The sequence below is a fragment of the Cyanistes caeruleus genome, chromosome 2, assembly GCF_971803275.1.
Source record: "Cyanistes caeruleus chromosome 2, bCyaCae1.hap1.1, whole genome shotgun sequence".
Lineage (NCBI taxonomy): Eukaryota > Metazoa > Chordata > Aves > Passeriformes > Paridae > Cyanistes > Cyanistes caeruleus.
Genome location: NC_141702.1, coordinates 26,583,513 through 26,611,102, shown reverse-complemented (window position 1 = coordinate 26,611,102; position 27,590 = coordinate 26,583,513). Strand labels below are relative to the sequence as shown.

General features: G+C 34.0%; 1 protein-coding gene across 1 annotated transcript in view; it reads left to right on the top strand.

Moving 5' to 3' along the window:
- Positions 1 to 27,590, top strand: part of EYS (EGF-like photoreceptor maintenance factor) — a 454,013-nt gene that overhangs the window by 292,036 nt on the left and 134,387 nt on the right. Inside the window, exons 18-19 of the mRNA XM_023922426.2 lie at positions 13,384 to 13,548; positions 20,918 to 21,071. Of these exons, the coding sequence (XP_023778194.2) occupies positions 13,384 to 13,548; positions 20,918 to 21,071 (319 nt within the window). The remainder of the gene's footprint in view (positions 1 to 13,383; positions 13,549 to 20,917; positions 21,072 to 27,590) is intronic.

Genomic DNA, 27,590 nt, shown 5'->3' with positions numbered 1-27,590 from the left:
TAGGCTCAGCTCCTTACACATGGGTTCGGAGAGCAACATGTATAGATTCATGAGATAAAGGTTCCTTTGAGGACATTAAATGCAGAGACAAAATCTTTGTCTCATAAAGTCCATGAGTTGCAAATCATTGAAGGCTGGCAGAATCCTTTTCTGAAACATCACTGTGCACTTGCCATGTTTCTGTCTTCTTCTGTGACATCCACTCAGCCCCTGATCTAAAACAAATCCTGACTTAGGCTGTGGCTGCACAACTTGTTCTTTTGACACCAAGATTTCATCTCAGCTCGTATGAAAGTCTCACCTGTGTTACAGCTTGGCTATTTCTAGCCACAGAAATTCAGATCCCTTCTTCATATTTCTCCATTTGGAAATCCGATCTCTGGTGTTTCTCGCAGCAGAGTTTTATGACCTGCAGTGGCTGGCTCCCACCCCTCCTAGGAAAACAGAATTTCTACTCTAACTGAAGAGAAAAAATTATTAACTTGGTTTGTTGATCCATCAGGAATTTGGGTTTTTGTCTCCTTGATACATAAACATAAACAAAGAAGGATTAACATGTTTTGGCTCCAGATAACTCCTTATGTAAATATGAGAGTTTAATTGAAGACCAGGCAGTACATTTATACAGCAGTAGTTTCACTTTAGTCACCACACTTTCTGTTTCATGTCAGAGTTGTGTGTCATAGTAACAGATAAATTCATTTATTGCCAAAGGGGACCACATAGTTCTTAATATATATAAAAACTTCCCATAGACTAAAAAGCAATTATGTCAGCTTGTAAGACTTAGGTGGCTGGGGAAGGTACTAGTCTATATTCATGTTATCATTTTCTCTTTTGTTCCTCTTCTACAGTTTTAAACAAGTCTAACAATGCTAACATGGTCTCTCATCAAGACCACTACTGTGTGCTCTAAGCAATGCCAGCATGATTTACGAAGTCATTTTATATTTGGATATAATTTTGAAAATGTTCTGCTTATTTCACACAAATTGATCTTTATAATCATCTTGAAACTGCTTTCAAAACATTTGCTGCTCAGAAATAAAGCAACATGCACTATATAATGAGGTTTTAAACATTTATTTTTTATTTTCATGTTGTGTATAAAAGAAAAAAACCCAAGTTTTCATTCTTTTGGTCCAAGATATGAAAAGAGAATAAGTTTGTTCTTATGATATTTCATATTGTTAAAAATGATTGCCCACACTTAGTGTAGTAGTCACTATCATGCATTGCTTTACAGACTCTTTATTTTGGATTTATACTATTGTGTCTGACATAAGTAAGCACAGTAGAAAAACAAGCCAAATGGCAAATTTCAAATTTTATAGGCATGCATTAAAATAAATGTGAATTTAAATCAGTCTAAACAAGACTTCTCACTATCTGAGTCTACTAGACATTAGATAATAAAGGTAAGGAGCATTTTGCAAAATGACAGATGTTAGTTATTTTGTGCCGTACATCCAAATTATAAAATGGAAGTGCTATACTAATGACATGAGGTTTTTCTCTACTTGTTTTTTTACTTTGTGAGAGGCTATTTGACTTGAGGAAAGTGCATAGGAGTGGGTTGGGTTTTTTTCAAATAAATGTTTTCATTTATCTTTCTGTTTTAAAAAGCTGGAAGTAATAGCTGACAGTCTAAAACTTATTAAAATGATTTAGCAGATAAATTAGATTAAAGCTGTGTTGGATCATTTACCTGCAGTTCACCCATTGAGGTACTTTTTAGTAGGTTTGTTACCAAATGAATGTAAAATCCAGGAAAGCAATTACATTTTTCAATATGAAATCCATCAGCTCTGAGACTGTTAGGGAGAAAATATCTGAGGTGTGACTTCATGTAAGATATAGTTCAAAGATGAAAACTCAAACAGCATTAAAATGTACTTTTGTTAATAATTAGATACCACAAGTTAAAAGGGCAGGTGTTCCTTTTGCTGGGACATGTTCTTCTGAGCATATTTTGATCTTATCACCCTTTCAGTGTGTCTTGGGACTGTGTTTCTTTCAAAAGAAAAATCAACACTGTGGCTGTTCTAAACTGCATCTGAGCTATGCTGAATGATAGTTCATTTAAACCTTGTTTTTTCCTCTCATACCAATTTTTCATCTATGATTAGAAAAAGAAGTAATTTCCTACATGGCTATTTATAGTCTAGAAGATATTAGTAAGGCAGATGGGGATTGTGCATTTAAAAGTAGCAGTAAATATGATTAAAGTATTGTTTTATTCTCTGCTTTCATAGTTTGTTTTTTTTTTATGTTCCAGAGAACTGTGATATTGTGTGGCATTAGTAGCAGAGCTGTGACATTGTAAGGTTATAATTGCTCATTAGATTGGGGAAAAATTATAGAAAATTGATTTTACATTAGTGTAGGTAGTTCTCAAAATGAAACTTAATTCTAGTCCTGCCAGTGACTTGAAATAAGATTTCCCATCCTAAAGTACCATTTTCTATCAGAAAGGAATTGTTAGTAATGGTGCTTTGTTTTATAAGAGCAGAGCCTGGGAGAGGCTCCTCTCTGGACAGTTCAGGTCCATAGTTTTTGGAGGTAAAGAATTAAAAGTGTTACTTGAACTACACCTGTGAACCAAAAAGTGACTATAGTAAATTATTGATGCAACCTCCAGCTATTCTTTGGTTTTGCCAGTGATGCAGTTAAAATGGTGTGTTTTGTTTTGTTTTTGCAATGACACTCAGAAAAATTATCTGCCTCCTCTATTTCTCCTTTTCAATACCTCACATTACATTTTGACAGGCCTGTCATTCTGAAATGACTTTTTAGATTTTGCTGGGGGAAAAAAAACAGTTGGTATACAAAGAGGACTCTCAAGGGAGTCATACTTTATTTAATTCTAATCTAGAAATTCTTGTTTTGAATTCTGTTACCTCAGACATTTTTAGAAATTCTTGCAGTTGCCAGTCAATGAGGATATTGCTGTTTATATTGAAAGTTCACTGCCTAGGACTCTAGGCAGATGTATATTTCCCAGATATTATTTTCAGTATCCAAGGCTGAGCAAGGAGCTTCACCTTCTTTTCAGAGTTATTGATAGTTGGTTTCTACAAGACGACAGCAACCTGCATTGCAGTACTTTCTAGAAAGCCTGGAAGTATTTTTCCTAGAACACTGTCGTGGTTTAAGGAGCCCAGGAGGCAGCTTAATCCATGACAGCTGTCCCGTCCTTCCCTCCCAGTGGGATGAGGAAGAGAGCTGGAAGGTGGAAGTGAGGAACACCATTTTCATCACAAGACCAAAATATAGCACCACAGCTATGCTTCTATCATGGCTAAAACCAGCACAGCCATGCCATTGAAATTTACTGTGGAACATCTGAGGTTTAAAACTGAAAAAATAACTCTTTAAGTAGCAACAACAAGAAAAGTACTGAACTTCATGAAGTAGCTCTTGACATTCTAATTAATGCAGCAAAAGACTGGCCCATTGAACAATTAATTATATTCTAGATTATTGGTTAATTTCATATATACAAACGCAAATTTTATCTTTTTATATTTTGATAGTACACTCCGATATCTTCAGTAATAGAAATAAATTAGTGCAAAATGGTAGATAAACTGTTATTTAATAGGTATCAGCCCTAGGCCAGTGACAAATGGAACAAAGTACAAAATAGCAAAGATTATAAATGTAAAAGATTGAGTATTTTGCTATTAGTACATCAGACTGTAGGTTTATTTTACTATATGCTAGTTATATCACATAGTTAGAAGTATTTGAGTTTCAAACCTTTTCTGCTAATAAGCTCCTGCTGCAGTGTAGACATCAGTGCTTTTGTGGAAAATCTTGCATATAATGTGTTTTGTCAGCAGCTCTAAGGTCAGAAACAGAAATACTCCAGCTGAGAACCTGGAAGGGTTTTTAGCTTTCCATTAGTGAGGGCAGCAGACTTTCTAGGTCCAATTCTTTGGGATTTCTGGTATCACATAATCCTGATGAATATCTTGCCTCACATATTTCTGTCTGCCTTAGTAGTAGGCAGCTGACAGAAAGATTGTCAAAGCTAAATCTAAAATTGATATCAAACCTGAGGTGAGGTATTAATCTCTCAGTCTTGGAGTGGGTGAGAATATCTGTTTTGGAATCATCATGGATGGAAAGAAGACAATCAAAAGTGCTTACTTTGGAAAGGAAAGCTTTACTTTCATTTGTTTCCTTATTCTATTACCTCAAGTTGAAGCCTGAATAGTTTCACAAAATACAATGAAAAGTTAGTATTTGTCAAAAAAATACAGTCTCAGAAACTTTATGAAATCTTACTGATTTCCCTTCTTCATATGTAACAATGAAGTAATATGCCACTGGAATACAATAATGTAATAATATTCCAATCCAGAAAGGATTACACTGACCCAAGAGGCAGCAGCTATGGCAAGGCAGTTAGTGTCCTGTGTACTGCTCAATTGCTTCTGCTTTAATAAAATCATAGAATCAGCAAGTGGTTCGGGTTGAAGAGTCCTTTAAAAGCCATCTGGTTGAAGTCCCTCTAAAAAAAGCAGAGATATTTTTAAATAGAGCAGGTTGCTCAAAGCCCTGTCCAAAAATCCATGCTAAGGTTTGCACAAACAAGGCAATGTACAGATATATTGAAGAGGTGCTCCCTTTGTTTCACCTACACCCACAGTAAAGGTTTGCTTACACTGTCCCATCAAACTAATGGGAGAAAAGCAAGCAGATGAACTGAAAGCCCAAATACTGAACATCCATCTTATCTGGAACTTCCACCAGTTATGTTTTAGAAGTGGAACAGTGAGGATACTAAAGTTAAAGACTATAGCCAAGATAAAACCTAAGATGTCAGAAAGTATTACAATTTGGCTGAATAAGGCTGCTAAAAAAATTGGAATTATGCAAGTTTATGCTTTTTCAATTGTCCACCTCATTATTTTAATGCAGACAAGTTTGCTTACTTGATTGTAATATTCTTTAGCAATTTCATGTGAGTGAACTGGTTTGTGTGCCCGTAACACTGAGCCAAATTAAAATACTTTGAAATTATTGCTGTTGGGATTAAACAAAAATAAACATTTGTAAATGAACATGCTTCCCCCAAATGTTGCTGTCTTGTAACTGCCAAGAAAACAAAGTTACTACAATTCAGATTGTTTTGATATTGTTAAATATTAACACAGTAAATATATTAAAATCAATTGGAAAATACTTTTCTAACACCAAAATTGCATACATTCTAGTGTAAGTATTTAAAGTGATCATTATATCTAAGTGTATTTCTAGCTTTATAATTCCTAACTAATGTAACAGTGGTAAATATTAGGAAATAAAGGAAAGGAATACCTAAGATGTCTATACAGATGCTTCTCCATTTTGTATTTTTTGCCTTTTAGGCTAAAAATAAATACATTACTTTAGCAAAACTGAGGGCAGAAAACTACTGTGTTTTGAATCCTCAAAGGAAAGGGCAAACATAGTAAAATATCTGGCTTTCTAATTCATGCTCTGATACTGACTTAATTTATTAATAATTTTAACCGTTAAATATTCTTCTTTGCCTGTATTCGTTGTTTTTCACCAAGCCCTTGAGTTAGCTACATGATTCCCAAAGGAAGCCATAGGAAGATGTTAATATAATTAAGAGATGCAGAAGAAATTGCTTTCATATTCCTATTTTGTTTTCACCCTGAACCTGTGAAAACAAGTTCAGGTTAGAACCCAGATTAGATTCACACAATTCTGTAAATTATGTACCTATATAGCTAAATAATAATAGGAAAGTCTAATCAAAATCTCATCAAAATGTCCCTGGAAAGTAATAAAAATCTGTTGCATACACAATGTAGCAATACATAAACAGTGTTATTTACATGAGCACATTAAATTTAGTGTTCCTAATACTACAGCTTGCATTTCACTTTTAATATTGATCATCTAATATCTGGTGCCAACCATATGACAAATTAGTCTGCAAAGTTACCTAGATTCTCTAGAGGAAGATTCTTATTCAACTGACTAAATATGACACACACTGAAAAAAATCGGAATATTTTTCCAAATTAAACTTTTATAGCCAATTACTCTTCAAGTATTTCTAAGATCCTCTGGGATAGGAATGTTTGTTTATGTATTCAAGCACCATTGCAGAGAATAAAATTAAACTTAGATGGCAGAGATAAAATTAAAGTGACTGAAAACTCATTGATACTGCATAAAAGAAAACAAAATGGGCCTTGAACTTTTGATAGAAATAAGAATCATAGCATACAAATAAAATATGTACACATTTAGCTGAGACTCACTGAAAACCAAGAGAAAATTAAGTTATTTGGCCCATTCATTTGTGGAACCAAATAGTGCTCATTGCAATGATGATCTCTAGTACATCAACTTGTTAGGAAAAGTATGAGTTTTCAAACATATTATGACAGCTGCCTCTTTTCCCACTGAAAACCAATACTTCATTCCATTTTCTTCTTTTACCAGGTCATTAGATGTGAATCAAAACTGTGAAAGCTCATGTTCAAGTAGATCTTCTATGATATTTTACAGAACAAATATATTAATGAGGGAACTTCAAAAGATTTTTACAAGTCTTGCTTCATTAAATTTTGCCATACTATGTGTCACAGCGACCTTCAAAGCAACTAGCATTTCAGCACTAAATATAGCAGTGCAATATGACAACTCCAGTTTAAATTATGGTTTCATATTAAGAGTCTGTCTTAGATTATTTTTTTTCCCCCATAATTGTGAAAGACAGAAATATATAAATTAAGATATAAAGGACACTCATTTCCCTCCTAGATGGGGTGCTTTTTAAAAATAGATAAAACTCTGGGGTTTTTGCAGGAAGATCATATTTCCTGTCAAATATGTTGAGCTTGAAAAAATATTAGATAATAGCTTCCCAATTTCCTCTATGTCAAATTCAGGAAAAGAGAAGCACTTATGCATCATTTTGAATGCAGGTGGTAAAACACATCTGATTAGGTACAAGTATCAATTAGGAACATTCTTTCCGCTTCAAAATCCAATGCACTTAGGAGAAAAGTAATAAATTTTGGAGATGCAACTAATCAAAGAGAAAGATACAAATCACTGTGTTGTTTTCAAAACTATCAAAAAACAGGCAGTATGAGGCTAATTCTGTTTGTGGATTTGGGCTAACAATAACTAGATTGTTTGGGAATTTTTCCAACACAAAACATCTTTATTATTTTTTATCTTTCTGTGAAGGTGTCATTTCTGTTTCCAAAAAAATTTGAGCTGAATATGAAATAATAATTTTCTTTTTCTTCTCTTTCATGTAAGTCTGTTGTACTTGTTGACACATCTGGACTTTACATGTCTATGCAAAATCAAATAAAAATTACAGAACTTAATAATTGCACATCACATCTCACCTGGACATTTTAGAATATTTCTTGCCCATGAACTAAATAAAATTCTCCTTATTCTGAGACAGGTCATTTTCATCCTTTCACACAGACACAGCAGTTGACTAAATTCTCATCTTCTATAAATGAATGCAGTTATAACTTTGCTGATGTAAAACAACTAAGGGTTAGGCAAAAAAAATAAAAACATGATTCTACTTCCCCAAAATGTGAGATTGGAAGAGGGATATTATGAGCTACAAAATAAGAGTATGAAAATATTTTTTTTCTTTTTGTGTCTCTTTTTCACAAAGCATGTTAACATCAAACTGATTTACTATGATCTTATTTTGTCAGACATGCATCTAACTCTTCAACTTCTTTATATTTAAGGAATGCTAAAACTATAAACCTTTTTTTTTTTCTTTAAATAAATCTAATACACACTTACACTGGGTTGATCTGCTTATTGAAATATAGCTGTCAAAAGAGATGAGTAACTCTAGGCACTTGGTAATGACAATTTCTATATGCTTCAGATATCTACGGAATCATTAATTTCCTTTATGTTAAATGGTCTGCATCTCTCTTAGTTTCTGTCACACAATCTTAGTAGTGATAAACAGAGCAGAACAAGTCACACAAAAATCACAAGCCAGATCAAGGCAGGAGGGCATCTAGCTCAATATCCTGTCTCAGAGAGAAAGCTGTCACTCTTTGAAAAGGATATATAAAACAGGACAACTGAGATTTTCTCCCAAGTGCATTAGTTCAGCTTTCACCAATCAATGAGACTAAGATTTCCTGACCTGTGGTTCCATTATATTTGCTAGTCTGGTGGATTTGTTTCCCTTATTCTTGTATTGTTCCTAATTTTTCATTATTTTTTTATATATTTTTGACCCACATATTATCTTTTGGCAATAAATTACCCCAACCATCCTGCAAAAAGTTAATAAGAATTTCCTTTTTAGTGCAAGCCTGTGACCTGATAGTAACAATAATTGAGTAATTGAGTGCCCTTACCTGCTGTGTTCCAAGACACGGAGCTGCCATTTCTTACACACATTTTCCTCTGCATGTTGAATAGGCCTGTTCTGTTTCTCCACTTGGAAGCAATGCTATTCCTTTGATCATCCCTGTTTCTGTTCTGTGTTTCATTGTACCTTTGTGGATGCATGCTTGCCAAATATCTTCTGCTTTATTTTCCTAAATTTTTTTTAAAGTTTTTTTCTTCTATTACTGTTCCACTTGTATGGAAGTTTCCTTCAATGAAAATGAATTGATGTCCTGCTCCAGGGATTGCTTATATGACCCATTGCCTCGAGTGCCTTTCTTTTGAGTCTTCTCAATTAAATGTACTATCTTTCTGCCATTCAAAGGCCCTAGCAGTCTGAAAAGTAAGAGATTAAGTCAGTGATCTGATTTCAGCCCTTCCTGTTGACAGCAGAGAACATTATCAAAAAGACACCAGGCTAGCCTGATAGAGGAAGACTTGTGCATTTTATTTAGTAAGGATTTTTTGCTTTGTGATGTAGCAGTTCAGTTACAGCAGGCAGGAAGCTTTTGTGCGTTGAGACAAATGAATGAAAGCAGCAAGGGTAAGATTTATTTTGTTTCATATTTTATTGTCATGAAACAGCTGAATTCAGCTAATCAATTATTTCATAGAAAATGGTTACTGTATTTCTGTACTGTTGTAGGTGCATGCTACATGATGCTTTATGAAACACCCAAGTCAGATTTCATATGTACCAGACATAATCCCTAAGAATTTTCTGAATCATATTTATTTCACTTTGATTTTCTTCACACCATGAACGTGAGATAAAAGAAGGCATTACTCTAAGGTGGTTAAAATCTGTGAGCATGAGATGGATAGAACAGATCATGTATTCATCAGACCCTTGATATTGCTTCTTAACTGACTTTCTGCCTGCTGGGAACACCTCCATTCGTGATAATATGGAAAAGGTTTGCTGCACTGCTCATAAAAGTTTTTATCACCTGTGCTTCTATTACATTCTCTGAGTAATGGAAAAGAGGAACAAGCACAGAATCTGTCCATAGGTTTCAGAGGACGTTTACCATTGCAATTGAAAAATACAAACAGAAAATTCAGAGTTTAAGCCCCTGACTTAATATTCTGACATCCTGTTCAGTTCACATCTTTAACATTTCAGCTCAAAACTACTGTACTAATTTGATTTTGCCTAAAGAAAATCCTCCTGCATATCTCTGGTGCATAAGTAACAAGGATGAGAATTGTTCATCTACCTTCAGATATTGCTGGTGTACATGTTTACAGCTAAACTCTCTACTCTGGAGTCCTTTAATACCAAATAGAGCGAAATAGGCAGGTTTAGGTCATGATAGAGTGAGGATTACCCATTTACTTTCATTATTAAAGAGGACCAGGGATATTCAATGAAGTTGTCTATCCTGTAGATGGTAGACAAGTTAGTCAGAGGTTTGGTCTGATTTTCTTACCAGAAGACGAATGCATTTCTTCTCTTTCTAGGATTTTGTGATGTTAGAAGTTTTTCTTGGTTCTCATTTGATTTTATTTAGTGATGGCTGGTGCAGTTGATGAGTCTTAACAGCTTCAAGACTGAAAAATATATTTTAAAAAGAATTCAACAGAATTTAATAGAATTCAGTGCTAAGACAAACTTGTCATAAAAAACAAAGAATGCAAAGGGAAAATTAGAGGTAGGAGTGGAAACAGATTGATTCCATTTTACTACCAGTAGAAAACTATATTCTTCCCCTTACTCCTCATTATTTTACTGTGACTAAGTCAGGTAGGGTTATAAGAGAAACTTGTTGATGTTTCTCAACTTTTTTTCTTGTTGTACTATTGTACTATGTGTTATTGTGAAAATTGTCATAAATAATATCCCAGATAACCTATTTATTTCAGTAGAAAATTTGATTCTCCAGTTAAATTGTTAAAGTGTAATTCTTAGCAACCTGTGTTTGTCAGGTAATTCAGACCCAACTCTGTGGTCTCTGCTACAAATTCTTTGAATTATTTGTAATATTTTTACCCTTAAAATGTGAGAAGGTTTATATTTCTTCCTGTATCCTAGTTAGCTGTTTTGAGAACCTCTTAGGTTGTATGCACTCCACTCACTTTGGAGACCACTGCCCCTGTGGAGAAGAGTCCCTTGTGATCATGAACAGAGGTGACACTGTCAGATTGTGGACCCAGGGTAGAATTAAGTAACTACTTCTTCTTGTTAGCCTGTCATGCAAAATGAATTAAATACTAAATTATTTATTGCCAGCAAGCATCTTAAAATATGAAGATCTGTAAATATTGCTAGGAAGCAATACTAAACTTCTCTCATAATGTGGTAGAGAATTAGCTCATTGTAGTTCTGATGCCCTTCTGTGGATCTGATTAATGGATCCTACATGTTTGGTTATGGTTAGTGCTGTATGGGACTTTAATTTCTGCTAAATAAGAGTTTAGTAGAATGAGGGAAGTGGGAAAAGTTAGTCCAGACTGGCAGCTTTGCCCATAGTATCCTATCTGTGTACTTTATCACAGACATAGATTTTAGGTTCTTAATACAGAGACTCAGTCTGTTTCCTCCCACATAGGCCTTTCATCCAAGCAGAAGACTAATCCCTGTGCTCTCAGTGACCTCTTTACTGATGTTGTAGGCTTGCAACAGATTGCAGCTGTTGTACAGCTTTAGGGCAGAAAATGACTGCTAAAGATCAGCAGGCTAATAGCCTGCACACCATAGGGAAGGGAATGTGCTCTTGGCATTTCTGGACAGCTCTTTTGCCAGGTATGCATTTGTTCCTGATGCAGTTGCTGTATTTGTTCCTGATGCAGTTGCTGTATTTGCTGTGTCTCTTCTGCTGATTTCTGAGAGGACTTCACAGCACTGGTGATGGAAGCCTAGGCTGCCTTGGGCACAGAGCTGCAGACATAGACACAGTGGTTGAAATAGCATCTTTTCTCAGTAGTTTTGTCTGTACATCAATGCAAAGACTTCTGGTTGCAAGGTGCTGAACTCCTGGGAAAGTTTTAAATCTTTAAGGGAAATATCTCTAATATCTTTAAGGGAATATTCAAGATTGCCCAGATATACCATGCTCCCTTTGCCTCTTCATTCTTCTCCCCCTTCCCTTCACCTAGCTGAAAGAAACTTCACAGATTAATTTTAACTTAGAATATAAATTGCAGACAGTTACTCTCCAAGTTGGCTAGTTGGTTTTTTTTTAGCTACCTTATAAAAAACATTTTAATAGCTTTGTTGCTCAGTGTACCACTATATTGTGAGTACAGAACTACACTTGAAGAATAATAATTAAGGTTGAGTGCACAGAACCTCTCTGTGAAGGATAACAGAATCACCAGTTTATTGAGGTTGGAAGGGACCATCATCTTGAGACCATCAAGTCCAACCCCCTGCTCAAGCAGAGCAGGACCACCTAGAACAGGTTTCTCACAACCATGCCCAGTCATGTTTTGAAAATCTCCAAGAATTGAGACATGACAAACCTCTCTGTGTAACCTATGCCAGTGTTTGACCATCCTCACAGTGAAAATGAGTTTCCACATGTTTAGGTGCAATTTCTTGGGTTGTTAATTGTACCTGTTGCCTTTCAAGTGCCCTGCTGAGAGAGAAGTTTGGCTCCCTCTTCTCCATCCCCAAGTATTTACAGACATTGGTAAGATCCACTGAGTTTTTTCTTCTGAAGGCTTAGGAGTCCTGGCTCTCTCAGCCTCTCCTCATGTGAAAGAGCGTCCAGCCCTTAATCCAGTTTGTTGCCCTGCACTACACTGTTAGATCTCCTTGTACCATTTCTCTTGAAAGCATGAATTTAATTAGGCAAAAACACTCTCATAATCATGTAGGTCTGCTTCTGATTTGTAATGCCACTGACCTTTTTCAATCCCATAGCTTTTACTGCTTTCTCCAACAATCTTGACTTTTCCAGACCTATGATTTAGAAACATAACTGGTCATTGCTTTCCATCCTGCCTTTCTTTTGCTGTCAGGGTGTGGTTTTTTTTAATGACTGTCCTTCCACATGTGCTTGTTTAGCTAGGCCTTCTGTCCTTTTTTCTAAGGTCAAATAAAAACAGCAGAGGATAAGCAGTAGTCAGATTCACAAACAATTAATAAAGTGAATACAAATCTTTTAAAAACACATACAATTCATGCCTGTGTGTAATCATCACTCACAGAGCCGTTGTATACTTTTAGTTCATTAAACTAAAAATTTATTTGCAAAAACATTACCTGAACTCAAAATATTTTTCTTGATGTTTTTTCCTTATTCATATCCCTGGTGATCAGTCTAGCCAGTTCTCAAGGTGTTTTGCTTAAAGAGAATTCTTAAGGCATTGGGAAAACATTCTGCCTAACCTCAATTAGCTTTAGTTTATTTTTTCTTGCATTCATGATACTATTATTAAGTCTACAGGGTAAAAAAAAAAAATTAAAACCATAATGACTAAAGTAATAAGTGCAATAAACATTGCAAATGTTAAGCCTTCACACTTAAAAATTTTCTCTTAACAATTATTCATTTCCAGAGTAGTGTAGTGGAAAAATGCATATACTGCTCAAAGCCATCCTCTTCATAATTTCAAACCCCAAACATTTTGGTACCCTGAAAATGAAGAAAAGCTGGGTTTCTTGTCTAGAAATAAAAATTAAAAGTACTTCACAGAGATGTCATAGAACAAAGTTATGCATGGACACACCTGTAAAGTTAAAAATTTATGTCAGCCTTTTTAACTTGCATATTCTAGCAGTATTCCCTCTTATAATTCACTTCTGGTAAATCTGTTCAGATCCCTGAACATTTTCATTTTCTATGTATTTGATTTGAATGTTTGAAATTAAATGAATTTATATGCATGCTCAGCAAATAATGTAGTTGATGATATTCACAGGTATACAAAAATGGATCTTTTTAAATGTGCTTGCAGTTTATTACTTTATTTTGTAATAAATTAATAAAATTAGCTTTTTGTTGTTCATTTCAGACACAGCACTGTTTTTTCCATCCTTCACTGGAAATTCTTATTTGGAACTACCTTCTCTGACATCTGTATCTGATACCAGGACTGCATCTGGGCAGGAAACAAGCAATCTGACGACTCTGTACTTGACAGTGAAAACAACTGCTCTAAATGGCACAATTCTTTACAGTGAGTACCAAAGATACTTGAAGCTAAGTATCAGTTTTAGCTCCTTCAGGTCCTTATTAACTTTAGTGTACATCAGCTGCCATTTCCTCTTCAACAGCAAAATGAGTCATTAAAATGCAGTAGAAGCCTTTTGGTATTCTAATGCATCCTGCATTATAAAATTTGAACCATTGTTCCTTGTGTTCCTCTGGAAAGTTCTTTAATTCATGACTCATTGAGCAAAACATAACTTACAAGAGAAAATGCAGCTTCCTGACAAAAAAGAACATAGTAAGCATATGACTTTAGGTGTAAGTTTTACAGCTCTAAAATACAAATGCCGAAGAAGTTTTGAACTTATTATATACGAACAGCTTCTCCATAGATGGATTGAGTCTTGGTTTTTATAATTGTGATCTTGGTTCCAAATTCTTGATTTATAGACTATCTTAAGTTCTGCAATTTTGCCATATTTTGAAGTACTTACTGTGTTTTCACACTTCAGAGAATTCTTTTGTGATCCCCAGAGAGTATGCTTGCAGACTTGGATGTATGCCTGTTAATAGTACATAAAAAAAGTTGCTTCTTGACTGCATATTTCATTCCTCAATATATGGCATAAACTTCTCAGACAGAAGTACACTTTCCACTAGTCAGCAAAAAAAATAGACTTCTCTGCCAGTTGAGTATTTCATTATATATTTTATCTTGCAATTTCTTGCAAATGGAAAACATGGAAAGTGAGGCGATTTCTTCCTCAACTCAAGAAGAGCTAGAAAAATATGATTATTTGACAGATTTACTCCACAAAGACAAAATCATAAGAAGCATTTTCAGTTCACTGCAGCTTCCTAAGGTTTCTCTACACAAAGAAATCTTGTTGATATTGCATAAATAATTCTGATTAAATTTTGTTGCATTTACATTAATCTGGTAGCAGTGTATGTCAATTCACCTGAACTCTGTACATATTTATAAGTCAGGGTTAAAAGTAATCTGAATTTTTGTGGCAATATTTAATTATGCTCTTCATTATTATTTGTACTAGATTTTTTTTCAGATGTGAAATACTCTAACCCCAAATTGAAAATTAATGTTTACTGCTTTTCAAAATAGTATCTCAAATCCTTGTATGTTATATCTGGGCTGTTGCTACAGCTGCCTAAGCTACAGTACTGCAAATTTTGCTAGGAATCATGGATAAGTGGTGATGTGGCAGTTCTTTATAGCAAAATTTTTTATACTTGTTAGTTATTTCTATTTCAAGAGGAGTTATTTGCCCTTGAAGAAGAATTCATGGAAGGTTATTGGATGTACTTTGACTATATTTGGCATTTAGTGATTTTGTTTGCTTCATCACTGCAAAGTAATTTGGCTCCAGCCAAAGTTAATCTTGCTATCTACACATAAGCCCTGAGTAAGCATCTCTGTGAAACAAAAATCTCAAAAATCTCCAAACCAAAAAAAAAAAAAAAATAATGGGAGATTCTCTGCTATACTCAGGAAGAAGTAGTGTTTTCTGAAGCTAAAGAAAGTGAGTTTGTTCAGCCTGGAGAGCAGAAGACTCTGGAGACAGCACATTGCAGTTTTTAAGTATTAAAAATGGTTGCTTATAAGAAGTATGGGGCTAAACTTTCTAGCAGGGCCTGTTGCAATAGGCCAATACCCAATGGAGTAATGTCTTTAAACTAAAAGAGTGTAAATGTAGACTAGACATTAAGGAATATTTTTTTTTTTACAATGAGGGGAGAAAGGTACTGGAATATATTGCCTGGGGAGGTGGTAGATTCCTCATCCCTGGAAACATCCAAGTCAGGTTTAAGGAGACTTGGAGCAACCTGATCTGGTTGAAGATGTCCCTGTTCATTGCAAGGGGTTAACCAGATGACCAATTCATATGACTATGTGTTTTTTCTTCTAGATAATGTACTCATCCTGTATCTAACCTAACTAGATATTAAACCCTAATATAGCCTCTTCAGCTATTAGTTCATACTGTCTATGGCAAATTGTTAATATGGTAATTTTTCAGGTGTTTGCAGAGATTTTGTTTCAGCAGTATTTGAGGAATTCACTTTCTTTAGAATATATGTGTTTCTGCTTTCTGGGAAGATAGAATGGTGTTAGTGGAGAACAGTGCAATTTTTTTGCTTTCCAGTTACCCATATCTGAGACTTCCATGGACTGTGTCACAGCTGACTTCTTGTCCCTTCACAGACCCAAAATGAAGGAAGAAGTGAGAGCCATGATTAGTGGTGTGAGTTCACTTCTCACCCTAAAACTGATCTGGGGTAGCTCCAGGAACTTGGGATAATTTTTACATATTTTCACAGAGTGAAAACTCACCTTTTCTTCATAGCTTCTCAGTAGCATGTCATACTCACATTCTCATTCCTTTTATTACCCCTAAAATGGAATTTTAACTGATTTGTAATAGTCTGCTCTTTTAGTGATCAGTTGGGTTTCTATTAAGGTTAGATTTCTGTTAAGATCAATAAATAAACAAACAAATAAATAAACAAACAAATAAATAAACAAACAAATAAAAAATAAATAAATAAAACTTGGATCTCTGCCTGGCTGTGGAATACAGACACAGAAAGTAATGGATGACTGTACATCTTGTAGACTTCTGCTACTGTGTTTAATGTTAGATCTTTGCCTTACATTTCTACTTTAACAATCTCTGCCCCTCTTTCTATAGCACAAATTTATTTTCCTTGTTTTTACTCTTTCTTTTGTGTTCTGAGTCTCCCTGGTAATTAGATTCCTTTCCAAATATTACAAATGTCTGTTATGATAGTTCAGATCAATATTCTTATTTAGTTTTACATGAATGTAAAATAAAATATTATATAAATTTGTAAATAAAAATCTCCAGTGTTTTATGAATGAACTCCACATGGCTATACAGATAATTGAGAATCTTTAAATTATTTCTGTATGCAGGCATGAAGCTCTTCGGTCAGATAAATATCCTTTGTGAGTTCCCTCATGTGTTTTCTCTGTATTTCCTTCATCCCCATTTTTTCTCCCTGCTCTGTCTTTCATTTTCACTTCTATTACAAAAGAGATGCTGCTGTTGTCAGCTCTTCCATTTTTAATAGCTATACAACTCCTGCCTTTACTGCTCCTTTTTTGAAGTTGGGTTACCATCAGACATCTGAGGAATGAACTATCACCAGAAAGCCAACTGGAGGCTGTTGCACCCACTAGTTGCAAGAGCCACACATTTCTAAGGATTAATGTTCCAAACATTTTCAGATTCTGTCAATTTATGCAAGTTAGCAATGGTTATAAATAATAATGGTAATAAATAATTATGGTTACAATAAGCTTCACATATTTGTAAATGCAAAACCTTTCTATTTGTCAAAATAATTTTTTTTTAAATAGGAAGAACATTACAGTGATCTCTTTCCTTCAGATGTACTTTACTAGAAAATTGTTACACGTTTTGATTTTTTTTTTTTAATTAATCCACCTTCAGATTATGCATTTTACAAACACACCTGTTTTTACCAGGTGGTGGTGAAGTTACATCTGTTTTTCTGGCAGATAATTAGTAAACATTTAATTACAGGGAGAAATCTCAGACAAGATGCTACTGATACACAAATGAATTTGAATCAGAAAGTATGCATAAGAAGACTATTTAAGTCTAAATCATAAGGATAACATAAAAGGATTCAAACTTGCATCTGTGTTCACCTAATAGATTAGCCAGTGAAGAACAAAAATGATCTGTGCCTTCTTCACCTCTTCATGTCCATGTGCCTTAAAATAAAGGGAACAGAACTTAAACTATCAATGCATTATTTTATACCTTTTAGCAGTTACTACAATTATATATATACAAAGATATATAAGACAAAATAAATATGGAGAGTATGACAAATAAGGTTGCTTATAGGCTAACAAATAGGCAGAATATGAGAATCATTACATGTGCTAGGCATGTCACTTTAGTAAATCATACCATACTGTTGTTAAAAATTATTTTCCTATTTGATGTCTTTATTAGCAAGAGTTTTATCAACAGTTAGTTGAAATTAACAAGTCCTAAAGACTTGTAGGGGCTTCCAAAAATGGATTGTTAAAAAAGTGGAGAGAGACATAAGATATCATAGAAACCTATGTATGATTTATAGGAAATTGCCACATATTAGCTGTTTTAATACAAACAAAAATGTATTTACATTCTTAATAATGATGTTTTCCCTAATTATTTCAGTATGTATTCAAGAAACATCTGAATCCTAACAGTAAATGGACTAAAACTGCCTGGAATTTATGCAGTTACTTTATGTTTAAATTGTTGATAAAATGTGACAATTACGTTTGTGCCAATAAGGATTAGCCATCATTTGAGAAGATTTATTTGTTGACTACAGAATGCATTCATAAGATTTCTGTTCTATTCCTTAATTATTTTATTTGTTTGCATGATTAAATTTCTTCAACATGTCACAGCAAATTGTGATATTTAGCCACAAAGCAAAATAAATTGCTAGTGATCATAAAAACCTGATACAGTTGTAAAGTTTTACTTCATCATTTTCACTTCTAACAGAGTCAGCATAATGCTGTTCACGATCCTTTCAAGGGTAGATTGTTTAGCTTCTGCTATATATGGTAGCCTATAACTTCTGACAATTGGATTTCAGATACCACAGCCCATGTTTATAGCATTCCTTAAGGACAACAGCTCCCTTTTCATAAATTGTGCTCATAAATTATTTCCTGTTCTCTCAGAAGCTCTGTTTCCCAAATCTTCTCATATTCCCCTTGCCCTTATGAAACTAAATAGGTTTTTAATTTCAGGCATTTCAGGCATTGTAGTCTCTTTGTCTCTACTTCAGCTGGCATTTTTGAGCAGAGCATTTCACAGTATCCTTCCTCTGTGTCCAAATAGATTTTCTTTCTTAATGAAGCTTATCCCATATTTCAATGGGACTTCAAATCTTTTAGATAGGCAATCACTTAAGCCAAATGGCTACTTGCTTGTTATCATACTGTTGTGCAAAAATAACCTTCCAGCAGTTTTCTGTGAAGGGATGATTGCTGAGATCTGGGCTCTTCAGCCTGAACCCCTTGCAGAATCTCTACTAAGGACAAGATAATTTACCCTTAATATCCAACAAGATTTTTTAACTCACATAGTTCCTGATCTCTGTTTCTTCCCACAATCTGTTTTGATTTTGACTCTGGCTTTTCCTATGAAGGTAACTTCTAACATGTACACTAGGTAGCATATGCTCTTTCACATTGCCAGAACAAAATTCTCTGCCTCCTTATGTTCACTGTAGAAAGATTTAAAGGATTGTCCTTTCAAAGGATTTCATACCACCTAGGAAATAATGTGAAGAATGCTGTTAGTCACCTGTAAGTGTGACTTAAAAGTGCTCCCTAGACTGAAGTTCAAGCAGCAACACTCACTGAAGTTTCAAGAAGTAATGCTGCCTCTGGGAGAGCTGTCCCAGATTTTTTACTTTACTGGTAATAATGAGGACCTTCTTCCAAGTTTTTACTAGTGGGCATTGTGAATAGACAGACAGTCAGTGGGAGAAGGGAAACAACCTGTTCAGCTATAAGCTCACTTTTTAAAGACATGTTATATACATGCACATATACATCCACTTCATTCTCTCTGGATCAACGTGACTTACAGATCTACTTACTTAATCTTATTAATTGGAAATGCCAGGAATAGCATGTGTAGGGAGGGAAGAAGATAAGGAAACAAAAAATATATTAAGTGCATATATCAGTTATGTGAGGGTTAAAAAGCAGTGCAATAGTGCAATATATTTTGAAAGAGAATTATCAGACTATTGTAGAGGAAATTGTAAAAGCCAAAGGCATGAAATTCAGTCAAATTAAAATAGCTTTGGAGTTAATTAGGTATTCAGAATACAAAATATATCTAAGCATAAAAGGCTTCAGTAGGTCATCAGGATTTGTAACAGACTGAAGAAATGCAATGTTGACTAGAAAGCTGCTCTCAAAGAGGGAGTTTACATTGTGAACTGTTTCTGCTAGGAACTATACAAAAGGAAATGATCAGGCACTTGCAAGCACTGTTATCTCTGTCTATCTCCTAAAGATCATTGCTTGCTTTTTGTTTTGTCCTCCAAAATAGAGTTAAAAATTTAGTTTTTAAAAATTAGTATGTTTTCTATGTCCCAAGTATGGCCTCATTGTTTTTACCTTTCTGAACAAAAATATTAAATGATGCTCTGACCTGTGGCTCCCTCCAGAAGCTCCAGGCCTGGCAGCTTCTACCCAGTGCCTCCAGGATCCTACCAAGCAGCTGAAATCCAGCCCAGATCCCAGCCCTTCCGACCTGCTCCAGGGGCCTCCTACTCATGGTTCATGGACAGACTCTCAAGACTCACACACACAAACCCAGGAGCTTCACAACTGAGGCTCCCCCAAATGCTAGCATGAGATTTCTACCTGTCTGATACCCATGCCAGCATGCAGGTTCTCCTACTCAGAGGCAGCAGTACATAAAACAATACATGCAGTAAATTCAATTTTGTGGCCCACTTTTTTACTTTGGTTAAATATAGTAAAATACAGAGGAAAAAACAGATTAATGTGTTATCTATTTGCCTTAGAGGGGAATAAAAACTGTAAACAGGAACTATTTTTGCTTTTTTGAAAAGCAAATGCAGTCAAATTCAAAGTGAAAATTCACCCAATGTAATTTGAAACTGTAGGTGCCAGTCCTTTTTGTAGAAGAGCCATGTACCACCTATCACTTAAATATAAATGTTTTGCTGATATTTTTACAATGTACAATATACTATTCTGTAGAAGTGAATTTAAGCATAATTTTATTCATATTTTTTAAGAGAGCAAGTAACAATATGTTTAATGTTTTGTAAATATTTTTTCTTCTCTTCAATCCTGAAATATATCATTACTTGGGAAAGGTGAATTTTTCATAATCTTTAATTCTATTGTAAGAGATGCTCTCTTATAATTTTTCTTTTCTATAATTTTTTTTGAAATGCTGAATGAATGCGATTTATTTTTTTTTTATTGTCACCTTAATGATTGTGTTGCCTTAATGATACTGCTTGATATAGAGAGTTCAATCAATGTAAATATCTCTGTAATGTTGATGCAACTTCGGTGGTAATCAGTAAATTTTTTCTTTTAGTTATTTACTTTTAACTGTTATCATCTAAATACAGATATTTAGTGAGTCTGCTTTTTTTTCTCAAAGTCCCTCAAGAAGGGTCCTGTACATGGACAGAAGAGTACCCAATGTCACATAGGCATCGTGTCTGGTGGTGGTGTTCCAGCAGTGTGAAATAGCCCCTACTATAGTAGTGAGGTCCTACACTGTGTGTGAATATCTCCCTTTCTGTTTTCAAAGCTGGTGAAAGGAATTTTGGAGAGCAGTTTCTTCACCTATACCTTGTGGAAGGAAGACCAACGGTTCGATTAGGCTGTGGAAACTCTCAGAACATTCTGACCATATCCCTGAACCAATCTGTCAGCAAGGGTGCACTTGTCCCTATCACAATAAGGTAAGAATTTACCACTGGGCTGCACTAAAAGAGTTTTAGTATTGAGCAATAAAATGTGATTTCACTTTTTTTGGGTTGTTTTTTTTTGTTTGTTTTTTTTTTTGGGTAATAAAAAGACAAAGCAAAATTTGGAAACCTTTTTCATAAGGTAAACTCCTTGACTGGAAATACATTTTAGTTCACACAGATTCTTGAGTCTTTTTGAGAACTTATGAATCATTCAAAGTCCAGATACATTTACAGATACAGATTAAGTCAGTTTGATAAATGAAGCAGTTTAAACTTAATTTTGGAGGTTACAAATGGGGGTCTCAAATTTTATTATTATTAATTAACACATAGAATAAATTAAATTTGTCGTCACATTTTCGTGCTAAAATGTTTGCGATAAAAAATTTAAAATGGGCATGCTAACAACATCTCACATTAGAGGGTGGACTTGGTGATTTTAAAAGTCTTATCCACACAACTATGATTCTAAAAGTTGTCATATTTACATTTACCATCTTGCTATCAGGATTATACAACAGTGGCTAATCACTACTGATGTTTTTCATCTTGTACAAACAATAGTTCTCAGAATGGTTCATTTATAATTTTGAGATTGGCAATGGTATCATGCTTTGGTAATGAATTAATGCTTTTCCAGTCATGGAATTTCATATCTGCAAGCTAGGTAAGAAGTAAAATAGAAAAAATATAGAAGCCTTTTTTTTTTTTCTTGTTATATTTATATTAGTAATGTTAAATAATGGTAAAGTATTCAATGTTTATTCCAGAAACATTTTAGATATAATTCTGACCCCACATAAAATATCAAATTACTGTAATTAAGATAATATTTTACTTTTTATATAGTTTAAGTATTAGAGACAATTGCTGTACCTGAACTGTAAAGAGAATTTAGTGCACAAATTATTAAATCAAAGGAGGCCTTAACTGGGCCTATTTTTGCTGTTAGAGGATGGTATGTGAAGGAGACTGCTGCAAAAGTTACCATGAAGCACACATCAGACTTCTCAAAATTGCCTTTTACTACCAAAAAAGGAAAATCAAAGCAAAATCTGAATATTTTTGAGTTTGTATTCTGAACTGTTTCCCTGTGATGTAAATGTTCTATAAATTCTAAATAAATTCTAAAATGACAGAGGTTTGTTTATCTCAGTATATAAAGTAGATTGATATGGGGAGAAGAGAACGTTCAGCATTTTTTTATTAGATTGTGTGCTTAACCCATAAGCTTTACCATTTCTTTTAGAAACAAACTTCTTAGAATATAAATCCTCTTTTCAATATATGGAAGGCTAACAGGATCTGCCATTTAAAAAACTGTTTTGTTTCCATCTTCTATTTCTTCTCAGCCACAGGTCTTTACATTACTCTTTTTCTTCATTTAAAACAGGGATCTTTTTTCCCTTTTATGCTTAGTATTAACATCTAGTATTAATGGAGCAAAGGCACATAGCACACATTCAAATCCTATTAGCTGACATCGTATTTAGTTTAGGATTTTTGTACAGATTGTAAAAGTACATAAAATTTGGAAAGAAAATTATATCACTTCCTCTCCTTTTGCTCTAGAAGATAAAGAGGGTTTTTTTTTTCCTCTCAGAAAATACATGATACAGCTCAATACTAAAGCTGTTCTAAGGGTTTTTTTTCTAATCCCAGGGACTTCTCTTGTGTGAGACATCAGTTAGTTAATTGTCTGCACTGCATCAGTTGTGGTGTCATTGTCTTTGGTTCATACATTTAACCCATTAAAACACTGCACAAATTTCAAAGCCTAATAATAGCAACAAATTCAGCTAAATGGCAATTAAAAAAAATTATTCTAGGTACAGAGTTCAAGTTTACACCAAAAAATGTATTACCTTCTTTTTCTACCCTCAGATTAATACCTCTGTATTTATGGCCTCATTCTTGTTGTTACACTAAAAATAACACCAGTTCAATTTATACTTTTCCTTTATTTACTGGAATTTTGTGCTGTTATCTTTGAAACAGTGGCATACTAAATAACTTGCAAGGTGTGATTTTAGACTGCTACTAGCAGGGATTTACATGAATTTGAGTTTACAGGCTTGGCCTTCAAAATGACTTGTGATTATTCTTGTGAGTCCTTCTAAAATGTAGAGAGAGCAGTATATCCTTCACCAAACAGCAGTAAAATTGTCATCCTTCAGCAATCATCCTTAACCTCTGTCAAAGGAAAAAGCAGACTTGACAAGGCAGTTGTAGCCTCCCAAAGTCTTGTATCGTAAGATATAAAATATGAAGCCATGACAAAACTGTTGATTTGTGTTCTCAGAGGCTGTTGGAGATAGGTAATTCTATCTGTACACTTTACCTGCAAAATGAATGTGTGGGGTTTTTTTCCCCTATAATGCAGTAAAAGAGTCAAAGAGGAGAATAAATTGCCTTTTTTTTTTTGCTACTGTTTCAAAGTTCTCCAACAGGTGAACAATATATTTGTTACATTTGACTTTGCATTAGTTTGGAAGATCATATTTGACAGTTGTTCTGGTTTTGGATGCAACTATGATTCCAGTGGTTAAACACCACAATTAACACATCCAATATCTATAGAAGCAGATTTTCTCCTTTTCAAACTTATTCTTTTTAATCTACATGTGCAGGAAACTAATACATTCCCACAGTTTAGAGATATTGCTTTCTTTTAACTGTATGATTAGTTTTCTTAGATATGGCTATTTTCTCAAACCTGATGAAGATTAAATGAGTTTAAAATGTTCAGTCATTTACTTTATGGTCCTTGTGAAATGGCAACTTTATAGGAGAAAGTCAATAAAGCTCTGATTGCTTACTTTTTTTGCCTTGCCTAAAGAAAATAGAAACCTGTTTCAATGCAGTTTCACTTGATGTTTCTATTTCTGTTTATTTTAGGATGATTTGATTACTGGTTTGAAAATGTGCATTCATTTGAATATAATTTTTTGTGATTTTTGTAATTGAGATTGTGGTTTTTTTTCAGTTAAAGCTTTGAGCACATACTTGAAATGTAGTTTGGATTGGTTTTATGGATTTGTTCTTTAAAGTTATTCAAAGAACATTAGTTCAAACACATTTCATTCTATGTGTGGGTTCTGAAATGCTTTTGACTGATGTAAAACTTGCTCTACCTCATGGTTAAAGTGGTAAGGCTGTCATGGGGGGCAAATGTTTCTTCAATTCAGTGGTTGAAAGAAAGTAAATTTAACAAGAAAGAGATTGAAATAATCAGGTAATCAGGATTTTGATTTTTCTTGATAGTAAGGTAGATTGTCACTTTTAGAATATGAGTACTGATATTTTTAGACATCTTAGGTTTTTGTCTCTAAATTGTATTTTTGTCTGTTCTGCACAGTGATGTGATCAGAGCGCCCTTTTCTGTTTGGGAGATTCCAAGCAATCATTAACTATTCTTCTCTGTATGTGACAGCATCACTCTTCCATCTTATTTACCTGCAGAACTTTCAAAATTTTTCCCTGGAATGTAATGAACATCATGCCCATCCCCACACAGCTATATCATGGTACTATGTACATTTGCATTTCATGTATCTTCCAAGTGAACATATTGAGAGCAGTTGTTTCCAGTTTTCTGTCACACTTTAATCAGTAGTATGGATGTGAGCATTTACTCATGGCTGAGAAGGGCACCTTTAGCTGTTCTTAAAAGTGTTTATTTGTTAAATACATTATCCAGTTAATTTGGCCCACTCTCACCTAGACCATGCAGGGGTAGAGAAGCTGCTGAAGTTTATTATTTGTCAAGTTTATTATCCAGCTTCAAAAGCAGATGGCACATTCTGAACTGTGAAAGTCCTCAGCATGTTTTTGTACCTCTACATGGAAACTTTGGCATGATGTAATGTATCTAGTACTAGTTACATGATTATATTATCAGTAACCATGATTTTACCTACACTTGTACTTATTCCTTTTCCCTAGAAGAAAATCATTGCTTGAACTATTCTACAAGGGTTTTTTTTTTTTTGCCTGTGCATTCTGAAAATGTGTTTCTAAAAAAGAATTTGTAAATCACTATCCATACAATATTTTGGCTCATTTTTGGTCATGGTGTTTACCTATTTCATTATTTTAGAGATATATATTTTTTCATATTAATGCATATTTTTATTATTATTTACAGGTGTTTGGTATCCTTCATAGTGTGAAAGTATTACTTACAAATACATTAAATCAGTAAACAGAAAAAAAAGAAAAGCAAACCTAATCCCAGTTTCATTAATTGAGCTTTTACAGCTTCACACAAGTCTATTAAACCACATATATTTAGTCTTAAAAACAGTCCCATAAGAAATACATTAAATCAAGCTAATGAATACAAATTCATGTATATGCAATTAAATTTTAAAACAGAAGTCTGAAACAATAGAATAAGCTAGTTAAATCAGTCCATGTGTCATGTTATCTGGGATAACTCAAATAAGAAAATGGATTTTTGTGAAGAATATAGAAAAGATTACCTTTTGTGTTTGTTCAAATTTCAACTTTTGTGTATGAACAGAACATGAACAGTGGTTTAGAAACATAAGCCACTTTCTGAAACTTTTTTTTTTGCCTTCATTCATCAGCAGTATGCAATATTTCATCAGTGATCTGTCAAAGCCAACAAACCAACTGCTATGGCTGTTCTAGCTCATTAGCTACTGACTTGAAGAACAGATGTTTGAATTCCTGTACCCTTCATGCTCTGGGTTTATACTAGATTTTCTTACATTAACTGACCTTTCAGGAGTGACCCAAGAACACAGAAGGACAGAATCAAGTGATTCTTTAGGCTGGAAAGGACCTCTGGAGGTCCTTCCAACACTCCTGCTCAAGCCAGCTGCCCAGGTTTCAGCTGGGGAAGAGTTTTCCTCTCAGCACCTGGTATAGTGCTGTGCTTTGCATTCAGTATGAGGGTAAGGTTGATAGCACATTAATGCTATGCTTGTTGCTAAATCATGTCTATAATTAGTCAAGGGCTTGTTTTTTGGTCTCATACTCTGTAAGGTGGTAGACAAAAAAGGAATCATTAACTGGTTTTGGATGGTTTATTGCAAAGTGGCTCACCACAAACCAGTTCACAGTATATGGTGTCATAATATTTGCATCTTCCAATTCATAGTGTGTCATTATACATTTATCTCAGATGAAAAGGCTATATCACAAAATAAGTGATGTCTGCTGTGTTTTCTTCTGGACAAATGACAGAGTTGCATTAAACCTCATTTAAGTTCGTACAAGGATGTGTATTACAAAAGCTAAAACTAATGACCAAAATCAATGCATTAAAGAAGGTTTGAGGTTCTCTTGCTAGGTGTGAGTTTTCTTTAGTCTCTTTCAAACTGTTCATATTTATATGAATTTTAGAATATGAAGTGTATTAGCAGTTCAGTAATACAGAGTAGCATCAAGCATCCAGAGCTCCATACTGAACTGGGCTCAACCCTATGACCTACCTGGAACCATAGAAGCATCAAGAAAAAGCAATGTATATTTACCATATTTCAAAAATAAAGCTTTGAACAAATATGAGGCCATTGATTACATTATTTAAGAAAAATTCTGATGAGTCATATTTACTCCATTTAACTTCACCTACTTTTGAGTAAGGTATTAATCTAAAGGAGGCTGTCTGTATAAGTACATGGGTTCATGGCAAAAAGTAAAAAATTAATGCAGTACTCAGACATTTATTGTTCACTATGCCTTTTTGATACTTGGCTAAAAACTGACAGCTTGTCTTTAGGTTAACTCCCTGAGTAATCAGTGTTAAATGGTGAACATGCTGAAAAAATAGAAAAATCAGTTTGTAAAATGCTCTTTATTTTTTTCTCACAATCTTTCATGCCATGATAACCCCTTTTTCTATCACAATTACTGCAGCTTCAAACCTACTTAAAATTCAAAATTTTGGTGTTTTAAGTCTTAATGATAAAATAAATAGATTTTATAAATGTCTCCAATATCATGGAAAATAATACTTGAAGGTATTATTTGGAAAATCCTCTTAGCATGGCACACCTTCCAATCTCTTGTTAAACATGGAATTTGAAAAATTAAATTTTGTTGGTAATCTTATGTATTCAAATTTTATGCCAAATCAGGCATTCTGTTAAATCAAAATCTGTCTGGGGGCAAATGCTGACTTTATCTCAAAAAGATGCTCCAATCAAGAACTTGAAATTGACTTAATAAATTCCTGTCTAGCTTTCAATGTCCTGAAAAAATAAGAGAGCATCATTTAATATCTGTTCCTGAAAGTATCCACCAGAATTTGAACTTTTTGATTGATAGAATAATGCTACAGATGACTGTATTTCCTGTAGGAAAAAGGATAGCTGTTCTTTTTAGCTATAATATCTGTTTTAAGAATGTAACACATTTCATTTGAATTACCAGTGTTGATGAAGGATATTAGGTGTAATAAAATAATTAATAATTAATAATTAATTTATTTCAACTAGTTATTAATTGCAATTAATAAATTGTCATTGTTTGTATTTA